This window comes from Nuphar pumila, chromosome 13 (assembly GCF_984573655.1).
Source record: "Nuphar pumila chromosome 13, dmNupPumi1.hap1.1, whole genome shotgun sequence".
NCBI classification, from domain to species: Eukaryota; Viridiplantae; Streptophyta; class Magnoliopsida; order Nymphaeales; family Nymphaeaceae; genus Nuphar; species Nuphar pumila.
Window position 1 is genome coordinate 49551171 of NC_143261.1, and position 13823 is coordinate 49564993.

Sequence of the window (13823 nt, forward strand, 5' to 3'; positions counted from 1 at the left end):
GGAAATTTGTCATGTGATGATCAGTGGCACCAATGTCAAGGATCCATGGTTATGATGGAGGCAACAACAACAAAGTTTTGAGCATTACCTGACTTGGGGTCCTGCCCGATTACCTTGATTAAGGCAAAAAATTGTTCAACAGGATGTTGCAAGAGCTCTTTGGTATATATTGAGGATTAGATGTCGGTTTCTCGCCTGATGCAATGGAAATCAAGTGACATTCAAAAGATTCATCTTAAGTCAATGTAACGTTCTCGGTATGGGAGACATGTGAAATAGTTCAAGTGGAGAGGTGAATTCACAGGTGTAGGTGATTTGATATTTGGGAGGAAATTTGTCATGTGATGATCAGTGGCACCAATGTCAAGGATCCATGGTTATGATGGAGGCAACAACAACAAAGTTTTGAGCAGGTTGGCTTAGCATTTCCTATTTTTCCCGTGCCCATTTTCCTTTTGTTCGATTGATTCAAGAAGAATCCATGTATTTGAAAACACTTGGCATTGACATGGCTGACATTCTCATAATGGTCGCATGGGGGTTGAGCACAGTTTTGACACTATCGGTATTCAGTTTCAGCCACCGCAGAAAGGGGCCTCTAAACCATGGCACACATATCTCGTGTGTTCATTATGTATTATTAATACTCATGTTTTCAATACATACAGTGGGAGGCGACTGCATGAGGATCTATATGAATAGTGCCATAGTTGTCGTTCAGTCCCATTAAGGATTGGATGAGATGATCTAACTATAATCTATCATGCACAAACTACATGGCACCACACACACATATGAGAAGTGGGAATCAAGTTTGTCCCACAGTCCCTTCATCTTTGTAAAGTAATCTGCAACCGAGCTCTGCATTTGCTTCACCAACAGTTGATATTTGGTGTTGGATCTCGTAGATCCTTGGCACATTTGAAGAAAATTGTTGCTCGAGATCCATCTACACCTTTGCCAGGTCCTTGTGAATGGCATTGAGAAGCCATGACAGAACCTCCCCCATGCATCTTTGGTGGATTCGTAGGTTTTGTGATGGTGTCATTGATGAATAGCCCCAGTAGAACACTTGCGACACAAGAAGAGCTCAGAATGGGTTCGATTCGCAAGTTTTGTGATGGTGTCATTGATGAATAGCCCCAGTAGAACACTTGCGATACAAGAAGAGCTCAGAATGGGTTCGATTCGCAGGTTTTGTGATGGTGTCATTGATGAAGCCCATCTTGTTTTTGGCACTTGCCATAAAGATCACTCATTTCCACGTTGAATAGTTCTCCCCGATAGAACTTGTGACACACGAGCGCTCAGACTGTCTGAATGATGAATGTAGAATGGGTTCGATTCGACTGGATTATCACCCTTCTGGTTTTGGTCACCATTGTTGTCGTTGGAAGCCATGAAAACTAGGCCTTAGATGCCTACTCAGATATGCATAAGATGGACGTACGTCTGGATGGACGAAGAGGCTTTGTTATGGTGAACCAGTGGATGATAGTAATGCGAAGTGAACCGGCTACAAGGCTTTTGTTATCGTTGGTGGCAACAACAACCACAATGGTCACGTCAAATCAATCTTTTAGCAACAGGGACCAAGCAACGACAATATCTCAAGGTATCGACCCACTCTGATACCATGAAAGAAGTGAGTGTGTATACTTCATGCACACAGTTTTCCATATACATTGGTGGAACGATTACCAAAATATTTTAATCTTAACCCAGCCTGCATAAACTAAAAATGGTGGAACGATTACCAAATCTATGTTAATGTGTGGGCCCCCATCATACCAAATCTATGTTAATGTGTTACCATACAGGTATACAGTCAAAATTTCATTACGACTCATCACTCAGCTCATCCTTGAGTGACTTGTTACTCAGTCGGGTCAACTTAGTGACTTGACCCCATGTAACTTTTATTTTATAAAATAATTATATTTTTATAGTATTTTACCAATATATTATATATAATAATACCAATATGATATTTTTTTATAATATTTAATATAAAATTATATATTAATGTGTTCATACCAAATATACGTTAACGTGTAATTCCAATATTGCACTCAACTCGTCCTTGACTGTGACTCGATCAAGTCAACTCGGTGACTTGACCAGGGGTCATGTAATTTTTAATTTTATATAAAATATATGTATATTATATATATTTTATAGTATTTTGTCATACATTATAATGATATTTTTTATAAAATATTTAATGTAAATTATATATAAAATATTATATATATATATATATATGTATGATTATTTTTACATAATACATGTATGATTATTTTTATATATGTATTATTAATACATGTATGATTATTTTTATATATATAATATACATAATATTTATATTATATTGCATACAATATATGTAAATTTTATATATGTGTGATTATACAATTTTATAGTATTTTACCAATATATGTATATAGTATTTTTTCATAATATATTTAATGTAGAATTAATTGTATTAAATATATAATCATATTTTTACATAATATTTATATTATATTTCATATAATATAAATATATAAAATATATTATATGTGTAATATGCATGACTTGCCCATGACTCAGCTGGGTCACACCTGGTTCTTCATACATGTATAATCAGCTCGTCCTTGCATGACTCAATCAAGTCATGTAATTTTTAATTTCATATAAAATATATAAATATATATTATCTATATTTGCCCATGACTCATCAGCTGGGTCACACCTGGTTCTTCATACATGTATAATCAGCCCGTCCTTGAGTGACTCGTGACTCGATCAAGTCATGTAATTTTTAATTTCATATAAAATATATAAATATATGTATATATATATTATCTATATTTTATAGTATTATATGATATTTTTTATAAAATATTTAATGTAGAATTGTATTAAGTATGATTATTATATTAATATTTATTAATATTTCATATAATATATGTAAATTATATATAAAATATATTATATATGTATATTATATATATAACAACCAAGTGTGATTATACATCTATTATCTAAATTTTATAGTATATAATATATGTATGTATATAGTATTTTTTTATAATATATTTAATGTAGAATTAATTGTATTAATATATAATCATATTTTAATATATAACATACATAATATTTATATTATATTTCATATAATATATGTAATTATATATAAAATATATTATACATGAATCGGCTCGATGACTTGACCAGGTCATGTAATTTTTAATTTCATATAAAATATATAAATATATGTATATATTATCTATATTTTATAGTATTTTGTCAATATAATATATAATATATTATATGATATTTTTTATAAAATATTTAATGTAGAATTGTATTAATACATGTATGATTATTTTTATATATAATATACATAATATACATAATATACATAATATTTATATTATATTTCATATAATATATGTATATATAACAACCAAGTGTGGATTATACATCTATTATCTAAATTTTATAGTATTTTTACCAATATATTATATTAAAAAATACTATATATATATGTATATATAGTATTTTTTTATAATATATTTAATGTAGAATCATATTTTTATATATAACATACATAATATTTATATTATATTTCATATAATATATGTAATTATATATAAAATATATTATATATTTATAATATGCATGACTTGCCCATGACTCAGCAGGGTCATACATGTATATCATATTTTTATATATAATATATACATAATATTTAAAATATATTATATATGTATATATGCGTGACTCACCCGAGTTTTGTTAAAGTTGGGTCACACCTGGTTTTTGACTCAGTGACTGAGTGATCAGGGTCGAATCAACCGAGTCACCGCCGGCGAGTTTTTAAGCCATAGTTTTATTCATTTCAGATCGGTTCAAATCTTTGGGGTGTGGTGGTATTTTTTCAGCCTAATCAAAATCCAATCGAAGATTGCCTTTCATAGACTTTTTTGCTTCACAAACACACCTTAAATGGGAAGCAAAAACGCTCATATGTTCAGCATGACCTGATCTGCTTCCCCTTAAATGGTCGTTATGAACCGACTAAATGACAATCTTGACTGAAGTACATTTATCTTGCATTGTTTACGTTGATCACAATAATGCAGTACAAAGTTGGCATATCATTGCTATATATCATATGACAGTGTCATAAAAACAAACAAAAGATCTTGCATTTAAGAAGCGAAGGATATGCTATGTGATCACATTTGCTGAGCACTTACGCATAATAATCGATAGAGGAAAACGCTAGCACAACAAGAGGTGAAAAAAAGTTGGAAAAGGTTGGAGCTGCCCCACACATGCATTTGATGGTACAAGCTCACTGCAGATAAATGGTCAGCAGAGGATAAGTCGTTGACAGATTGCTTTGCCACCACCATGGTACTTACGGTAGAAGTTCAAATTTAGACCTCTAACCTCCACCAGCGAGGGTATCTGAAAAAATAAAAGAGTTGAATAAGATGAAAATCATGCTTAAATATAAAAAAATGAACTTCAAAATCTCCACAAATATGCTAGTTTTACAAAACCAGAGAACCCATTTATACTTAAAGCAACTGAAACATGACTTGAAGTTGGAGAGGAAGATATAAGGAGATACCTTTTTAGGCTTCTAGTTCACTTAAGCTCCTCCCTGGCTCCCACTTTTTCTCTTAATGTTTCTGATGATATGATGCAAAAAAAGATGAACCTTCTGTTCAAGATTTAAGCCAACTCAGTACTGAAGAGATTTATGGATCTGACTTTTCTGTTCAAGATTAAGATTTGTAACTTAGCCTTCATCCAACTTACAATATGTTCAGTCAACCATGCTGGAATACGTCTCCATCCTGACCTAACCATATATAGAATTTGAAGAAAATCCATAAGAGAGCAAAAAAGGCTTTCCTATCAATAATGATAAAAGAAAAAATATAAATACAGAGGCCTTACCAAGAACCAAATGCACTTGGAACTTACCTATTATCTCAACTCACCAATATGCACTTGTACATCAAAACATACAACAAGAAACAAGAAAAAGAAAATCTAAACAAGACTTTACCCCTTGAGACTGATATTCAAATTCTGTATATACATGTTCAGAAAAAAAACTAGCTCCGCCAAAAGTAGTGCTTCACTTACCAAGAATTCATTGAAAAAAAAAGCTTGAAAAGGAAAAACTATAAAACCCATAAAGATCAAATCTTACCTAACCATTCTTACCCAATGAATGGAATGAAAAAGGAAAGAAACAGAAAATAGACTACAGAATAAGCAAGTAATACTTCACCTACCCAAGAATTTATTGAATAAGAAAAGATTAAATCTTACCTAACCCTTCTTACCTGATTGAAGCAAGATAAGCAGATTTGTCCCAGAGCTAATTTTTACTCGTATGTACATCAAGAAAGGAAGAAATGGACCCACTTTCTTCTTGCTCTGGAGAACTTTTGAAGTTAAAAAGTACTTTGACAGTTGCTAACCACACAATATATATCTGCAAGCAGGAAACACAAGACCCATGACACAAACTAGACAGATTGTAACAAGATTCTGAGAACACCATCTAAGAGGATTCAGCTTGATCTCGACGCTCGAACTCTTAATCCTCCTGACATTGCCAAAGGGATCTTTCGACAGATCGAAACTCGCCCCCTTCATCCTCAATTCTTGAATGCACCTGCTCAGTGCTCTGCCAACGATACGCTCCCTCTGCAGCTGTGCTGACATCTTCAGGTACCTAAAGACCTTCCACTGGACGCAGACTATTACGACCAAAGAGGTCACCAAATACAAAAAACAGGGTACCCACCATTTCCTACAAGAACTTTCTTTGGAATTGTTGGAAGAAACGAAGAGGAGAGTTAGGAAGAAGCCGTGGAAGGCGAAGAAGAGACAGCACAATTGGAAGACCTCGCGCCGGATGCCGTCGATCCGCGCCTCCTTGATCGCGATCCGGCGGCCGGAGAGGTGTTCCTCCCTCTGCCAGAGCTTCAGGAGCAAGAGATGGCCGGGGCTTTCGGAGATTTCTTGAAGAGGGTGGCGGATTGAGGATGGGGAAGTCGGTTGCTGGTGGTGTTCGTCGTCCACGGGGATTTCTACGACGTGGGCGTCCTTCAGTTCTGCCATTGCTGTTTCAAGAACGCTCAAAGAAGGCGAGAGAATAGAGAGGAAGAAGATTCAGAGAGAGAGAGAGAGAGAGAGAGAGAGAGAGAGAGAGAGATCGGATGAGGAAGATCAGGTGAGGGAGAGAGGAAGCTTTTAAAGGGTGAGTTTGTTGTGGGAAATGAAATAGTTGTGCGGCCCAACGGTCATATTTCTTGGGCCCTTGAAGACGTTCTTTAATCTGACCGTTGGGAAAAAATGGGTTCGTGAATTATCCGGCGACTCGGTACACCTGACCGTATCGGATTGAGTATATCAAAATTCACAAGACTTGGGGCACGTTTTCTTAGCCGTTTGAGGGATTCAGACACTTGATGTTAGCCAAAAGGCCTCTTTGAGGGATTCTCATGAAAATAAACTCACGGGAGAATTTTCATTTAGGACATGTTTGGAAGCAAGAAACAATCGTATAGAAAAGCAACCTTTCACTTATAAGAAGTTTTGATATTATAACTTTTCCAAATGAATTTTTTTTGCTTGTTTGTGTAGCATGAGAAAACAATGTGAAAATTTGTGAGAAAAATCAGAGAGAGAGAGAGAGAGAGACCTGAAAATGGCGGTGGTGAGCTTCCTATGGCAGACATGAAATGAGATGTATTATGGGTGAATGGTTGCCCTAATGCAAAAAACAAAAAAAATGATAGAAAAAATTCTTAGACCCTCTAAGTGGAGGATTTTTTCTTATAAATATCAGACTTTTTAGAGCAACTTTTCTTTTAAAAATTTTCTCTTATTTGGAACAGAGACACATCAGAGGAAGGAAGAGTCGCACATGTAGTTGGTGCTCCTGAACAAGGGATAGTGGTGATTAATCATGCTGAAGTAGTGGTTGGTGCTCTAGAACAACTAATAGAGGTTGGACTTGAAGCAGTGGCTGGTTCCCCTAAGATAGAGGAGAATGTGAAGGAGACATCAGAGGAAGGAAGAGTCCAAAAATGAAGGGCAGATTGATGCTCCTGAACAACAGATAGTGGTGGGTGATCATCCTCAATCAGTGGTGGTTGATCCTGATATAGAGTTTCATCCTCCTCAATGGATGGAAGAGGTGGAGATGAACTTGGAGGAAGAAATGGAAGTTGAGGATAGGAGGGTAGAGATGAACTTAGAGGAAGAAATAGAGGTTGAGGATAGGAGGGCAAAGAAAGGTAGAAGATCGGAGAAGATGCCGTCTAGTTCAATGAATTGTGCACGTGGACAAAAACCTTGTTTACTTAGTTTATGCTCTGCCAATGATTTTGAAGTGTAATCATTTTGCTCTGATAAACACGCAACTGATTAAAATGCACTTTGGGATTCGTATCTAGAAATTACAGTGTTCTTAATCATTTATTTATTTATTTTAGTGATTTTCGTGAACTAACCTAGTCATACAAAGTCTGGTTTGTTTTGTGTCTTGTGTTTATGTTTGCAGGCAGCTGGCACGGGAGGGAGGCACAACACTTAATTAGATAAATGAGATTGATTTACAAGGATTTGAATTTCAGTTCACAAGAAGAGGCGGGTTTTTGTTTTCTTTATTTGTAGTAGTTAATTAGAGCCTTAGGTCACATTTGGGGTTATATTTAATTTATTTTCTACTCGCAACTTTATAATAGATTTTTATGTGCTTCTGTGTTACACATTGTAAACACCTCAAATTTTTCAAAATTTTGTAAATATTTCCTTTTTGCCCTTGGCCCCGTTTTCTGGATAAATTGAGTCATTTTCGCTCAAAATTTTCAGTTTATTCCTCGGATTTACTGGAATTAAATTCATTTTATACATCTGACTCAATTTCGGATCCGGATCTAGTTTAAAATCCAAATCTGAGCCTTGTTGTCCAAATTTTCAAATTAAAATTACAAAAATACCAAAGGTAGTTTTGGAATGGCTCGAACGGTCCATCCGGCATCCGTTTGGATTCACTGCTCTATATTTCTCGATTTGAGGTCACAAACTCGAATATCTTCTAAAAAACTGGGCCAAAAACCCATTTTCTGAAAAAATTTCAAAAGATTGACCCGAATCCTCAGAAAACCCCTCCTTGTAAATATTTCTCAAAAAATTACAAAAATAATTTCAAAATCCCTTACTTTCCCTTAGATTTTAGAATTTTATGTCAAAAGCCCATAAAATATAGAAAATGTTAGAAAAAGAACAAGAAAAAAATCAAAATAGAAAAGAAAAATACAAAAAAATTAATCGAGTAAGCCTTTTTCATAAAAATCGTTTTTAGTAAACCCCCTTTTTAGAAAATTTCTTATAAAAGAGCCATCTCTTTGATTTTTTAAAATTTCTCAGTTTTTTCGAAAAAAAAATCCTTCTCGATGCTTCTTCCCCTTTTATAAAAAAGATACAGGGGGAAGGGGGGTCGGACACCGCCTCTTCACCCCCGCACCCCTCCTCTCTTCTCCTTCTGCATATCCTGCTTCAAACCCTGCACCCCCCCTTCTTCATCCATTAGCCTAACGACTTTCTTCTTCTGCTCTTCCTCATCTCCCATGACCTTCTCTTCCTCTCTGATCGAGCGAAGGAAACCCAATCTCCAGTAAGAGCTACGCAGTAAAAGGTCTCCATGATAGAATATAAGCCTCGGCTCCCTTCCCGCGAGAATCCCTGCCGAATCAAAGGAAAAATGGCTCACTGCAAGCCATCTGTTTGCAGAGAGCATCGAAAGAACAATGGCTTTCTCCTGTAACCAAATCCTCCATTGATTCACGGTAAGTAATCACTTTCCTTTCTCTTTACATTTCTGTAAAATCCTTCCCCTACGCCTCTCTGTTTTAATTTGATATCTTCATCTTTTATATTTTCCTTTTATTAGCTATCAAAAGCATCATCCGCAGCGCCAGTTTTGCCTCTAGCATTATTGACCTCCGTGTTGCGATATTAACGAAATCCTTGCGTTTCTACATTTTTTTTCTTTCTTCTTTCTTTTCCCTCCTGTTAATTTTGTTTTTCTCTTTTGCTTCATTCTTTTGATTTTCCTCTATTATCCATATCGAGCATCATTTGTGAAAATTGACCTGTATATAACAAGGCCAATCCACGTATTGCCATAGTAACAGAGTGCTTGCATTCCCACATCGTTTTTTCCTCTTTATTTGCGGTTTGTTATTGAGATTCATTGGTTTATATTCAAGTTTGGTCAAGGTTCTTATGATTGATCTGCACATATCAGGTTTCACTTTGATTTCCTTATTTAATTTCTGTTTGCAATTTCCTCTGGTTTTCGTTTTCCTGTTTTCACCCTTCTTCCATTTTTTTTCTTATCCTTTTTCTTTTCTTTAATCTTGATTTCTTGATTCATCTTTCCGATTTCCTGCTATCATCTATTTTTCTTACCTCGATTCTCGATTTCCCGTTTAAGGGTCTGTTTGAATTTGGATTCTCGTTTCGATAACGCCCAATGTTTATCTTCTTTCTTTTACGCTGCGGATTCATTGTTATGCTTTCATTATCTCTGAAAATCCTGTAATCATTATGGGCTTTTCAGATTAACACCTGATTATCAGTGTAATTTCAATATGATTCCCCCATTTTCTTTGGATTTATGCTTTTGCTTCACCAACACCTCTTATTTCTGTTTTGAGATATTGATTTGGCATCACGTTTCACTCTTCTTCTCTATTTTAGCACTAAGTTTACTTATATCCAAAATAATATGACATTTGCATTTGATTCAGAATATCTTTGGTTTTCTGCATTTTCTGTGTCTCACACGATGCACTGCCAAATCCTTGTGTTTTCTATTTTGGGTCGAATGTGGCTATATTTATCTGTTGTATTCTCGTGGGTTTCGTACCTCTTCCTCTGTTAAATCCACAACAATTGTCTGATGGTAAAAGCATATAACGTGGGTAGTCAAAATTTAGTTTCATTTGATCATATCCAAGGTAATCTCGTTTAGCATGGTTAAGATTTAACAGGGTGCTGCGAAATCAGAGCAGGTGGGCGTGAAACTTGGCATCTATACTGGACCTGGGGAAAAGTCACCATCTGATCCTCCCAACCAGCATTTCTCTTTGAGTTCGATCTGTCTGATTATGTTTCTAACCCTATGATCATAGTATTGGTCTTGTGCATTCATTTACAGCTAATGAGAGGTTTTAAAACCCAATTCTCATCGCATTCAGTCTACTCTAAGGTAATGGTGCTTTACATGAACCTGGAAAATTCGTGAAGAAGTCATGTTCTTGGGGCCCAATTTATCTAAGAAATGCCCAATAGCATGATCATCCATTATATGATCAGTGTTGAATAAAGGCATCTCAGTGGTGGTCATCATTAGTGCTTTGCATCAAGCATATTAAAAAAAAAGAGAGAGACCACAAGGCAAGAGTGGGGAAATTAGATTCAATTCAGCATTGAGAGTGGCCTTTGTTGAAGCCAGTCTGAAACAGGAGGTAATGGAGGATGCCATTAAAATCTTGAGTCCGGTCTAATTTGATGTATTCTTGTTGATAGCTGTGATTTCTGGGCGCAACCAAGCTGAAAATTTTATTAAGACAATAAATGTCATCCACCTTTTCATTAAGACCCACAAGGTTGCTAACTGTTTCTGCGAATTAGGCTCGAAGTTGGGCCTTTCGCCTCTTGGTAGGAAGGTTAGGATTTTGAATCCCCATGTGGTTCCCTATCTAGGTTTTTACTCCTCCTGATCATTGCATACGCAATTCTCAGGATGGTGTTCCAGGAGTTCACCTTTGAGGAGTCTCAATTCCTCTTCTAGTTTAATCCCTTGAGATTCAATGTCAACTTCTATGAATAATTGTTGCTGCTCTTCCTGCAAGTTGACCGGCACTTGTTCACAGGATGTTGAAATAAAAAAAAAATCGCCTTTGGGTTCTGTTTTACTGCAATTACCAGAGTTTGCTGGAAGTAGTGGTTTCTTGATTTCATCGCCATCACAACTCTGTAGAGAAGATCTTCTCTTGCTCTGGCATCTTTCCGGCAAATCGCTCATGTCGGCCTCTCATAATCCAATTCTTTATGCTCCGCACTTCAAGTACTATTGTGTTGATTAATTCATATAAGGTAATGTCAGGATATTTTCCATTTTTGATGAATTACGTCAGCAGACCTATGTGTTAGTAGAACTCATCTGTGACTTGACATCCAAAACTTGAGAAAAGTCAGATCAAGCTCAACCTAATACCTTCAGATTTGACTCTAATAGTAGAAATTCCCAGTGAGCATGCTTCATTTTGACAGTACTGACTTGTGTTACAGTAATCTGTTGTGGAATGTTTATCATATCACATGTATCATTATGTGCTTGTTTGGAATGTTTAAGCAAATGTGTTGATTGCCTGTTGTCATTAGGTGCTTCCTATTTTTTTTTTAGGTTGAGATGCTCAATTTCCATCAGCTAGATAGTTAAATTGTTATCTAAAACATCTTCTTGCTTCAGATAAACCATTGCAGGTTCATGCCATAGTTTGCTAAACCTTGCTATCCATAGCTTGAAGGATTTAGGTTGGTTCTAAGGGTGTTCTATCATAGAGGAATTTGTGTTTCCTTGTTTCAAGTCATTACAATTGTATGTGCAGTTTATGGCACTTCAGGTACCTCTTTTAGGGAGGTGAGTGAATCCAATTATCTTGGGCAAATACTTTTGTGAACCTCCTAGACTTTGTTTCTATACCAAGTGCCCTGCAAAAATTTCCATCAGCACTCACCTGCTTCAATCTCATTTTTTTTTTAGTAGCTCAGCGTGAACTACTATGGCTCTTTGTCCTTTACACATTATTTCAATTTTGAATTACTATGGTTTTGGGCCCGTCATTGCAGTACATTTCAACTGCCGTAGCGATGAGCCCTTCACAACAGTTCCTTTGAACTGTTGTGGCCTTTTTATACTTCATAACAGTTCACCTAGAACTATTATCACCCCCGTCATCTTTCACAGTAGGTCATCTTGAACTACTATGTCTTTCGTACCCATGGTAGCTCATCGTGAACTACCTTGGTTGTTTTCTTTCACAGTAGTTCACAATGAACTATTGTGGCTTCCCATCTTCATAGTAGTTCATCACAAACTATTATGGCTGTTGTCTTTCATGGTGGGTCATCTCGAGCCACTGTGGCTTTTGCCTTCTACAACAGCCATGGATTGCTACAATCCCTACACTGCTTACACTATCATCTGTATTGACTGCATCAACATTTCATAACATTCTCATTTATTTCTTTATTACATTTTTATGATAGCCACATTAATGTTCCATAATATCTTTTCAAATAATCACATCTTCATCATCATTACATGTATCCCTCATTAGGTATAAACTCCTCTATTAGCTCATGCACAACATTTAAGCAGTGGCGTAGCTAGGATTCATGTGAGGGGGGGGGGGGCAAACAGGGGTGTAGCACAAAAAAAATTTGTGTGATAGTCGCGGCCGAAATTTTTTTTTTTGAGATAAAATAAAAAATGACTAATTTTTTAATAAAAATCTATTTCATATGGACGAATCAAACTATTTGCTACAGTCAGGGTTGGGCTTTAAAAAAAAATTAACTGTTTCGGGAGGCAAGACTGGGCTCGCCTTTGCATTTAAGCATTACCTGTTCATTTTCTTATTAGCCTATGCATGGCATTTAGGTGTTACATGTGCATTTTTCTATTGAATCACCCCTTGCATTTAAGTATTATAAATGCATTTTCCTACTACTTTATGCACTGCATTCAAACACTACACATATATTTCTAGTAGGGCATAGGAATATTAATTTATATAGGTATAGTCATATGCATCCTCTTCTATATATGGCATTTGGCTTTATGCTAACTTTGTTTCGCAAGAAAGATTGTAAAAATATCAAATTCTTTCCTAGATTAGGATTTTATCATTTCAATTCAATTCAAAGATGTAATAATTAGATATAAATGAGAATTTACATTTCCTGTATTAGATTTGAATGTATGAGCATGCATATTTTCTAGAATTACATGTTTCATTTTGTTTTCTCTTTCGTTTATGAAAATCCACCATGGGCACACGAATGACACGTGCACCATTCTGATAGGAAGTGATTAAATCCTAAGTTGATGATTTGCCTCAATGGCCATAGTCAGGATGTGAACAAAACTTAGGATTTTCATCTTTTATGGAATAACATTGGATCCACACTGGATTCCTCTTAAAAAATCATCATACTTTTAAATATTTTCTTCTTTTATCAGGATTTAACTTAAAATTAACTCAGAATGGATATCAATGGCCATAGTCAGGATATATTAAGAGTTAATTTTATTTTAAACTCTATAAAAGCACCAAAATATATTTTTATTCTTCACCTGAATTTAAATATGATTATTATATAATACATTCAATGACCATAGTCAGGAATGTATTATATCTTCAATCTTATTTCAAATTCACTTAAAGAATGAAATATGCTTTTTTAAATCTAGTTTCAAATTCTTTAAATTCATTCATCATTTAGGATAAAATTACATCGTATTTTCAAAATTCTTTTTCAAAATCCAAGTGATTTTGAGATATATTTTCAAATATCTTCTTCATTTCTCAAATCAATCTTCAATTCTTATTCATGAATTCAATTTCATCTTCCTATTCTCAATTCTATTTTTACTTCAAAAACTCAAAATCAAATTTTAGAGTTCAATTCAACTTTGAAATTCCAAATTCATTTTTTAGGAT

At 35.0% G+C, this 13823-nt stretch overlaps 1 protein-coding gene across 1 annotated transcript; it reads right to left on the bottom strand.

The window, feature by feature from the left end:
- Positions 1-5487: 5487 nt before the first annotated feature.
- On the bottom strand, positions 5488-6138 carry LOC149818324 (uncharacterized). Its single transcript, XM_089986198.1, has one exon. The coding sequence runs from the start codon at positions 6136-6138 to the stop codon at positions 5488-5490; it is 651 nt and encodes a 216-aa protein (XP_089842324.1).
- Positions 6139-13823: the final 7685 nt, after the last annotated feature.

Coding starts and splice junctions, on each gene's coding strand:
- LOC149818324 (XM_089986198.1), bottom strand. CDS start 6,138: ATGGCAGAACTGAAGGACGCCCACGTCGTAGAAATCCCCGTGGACGAC.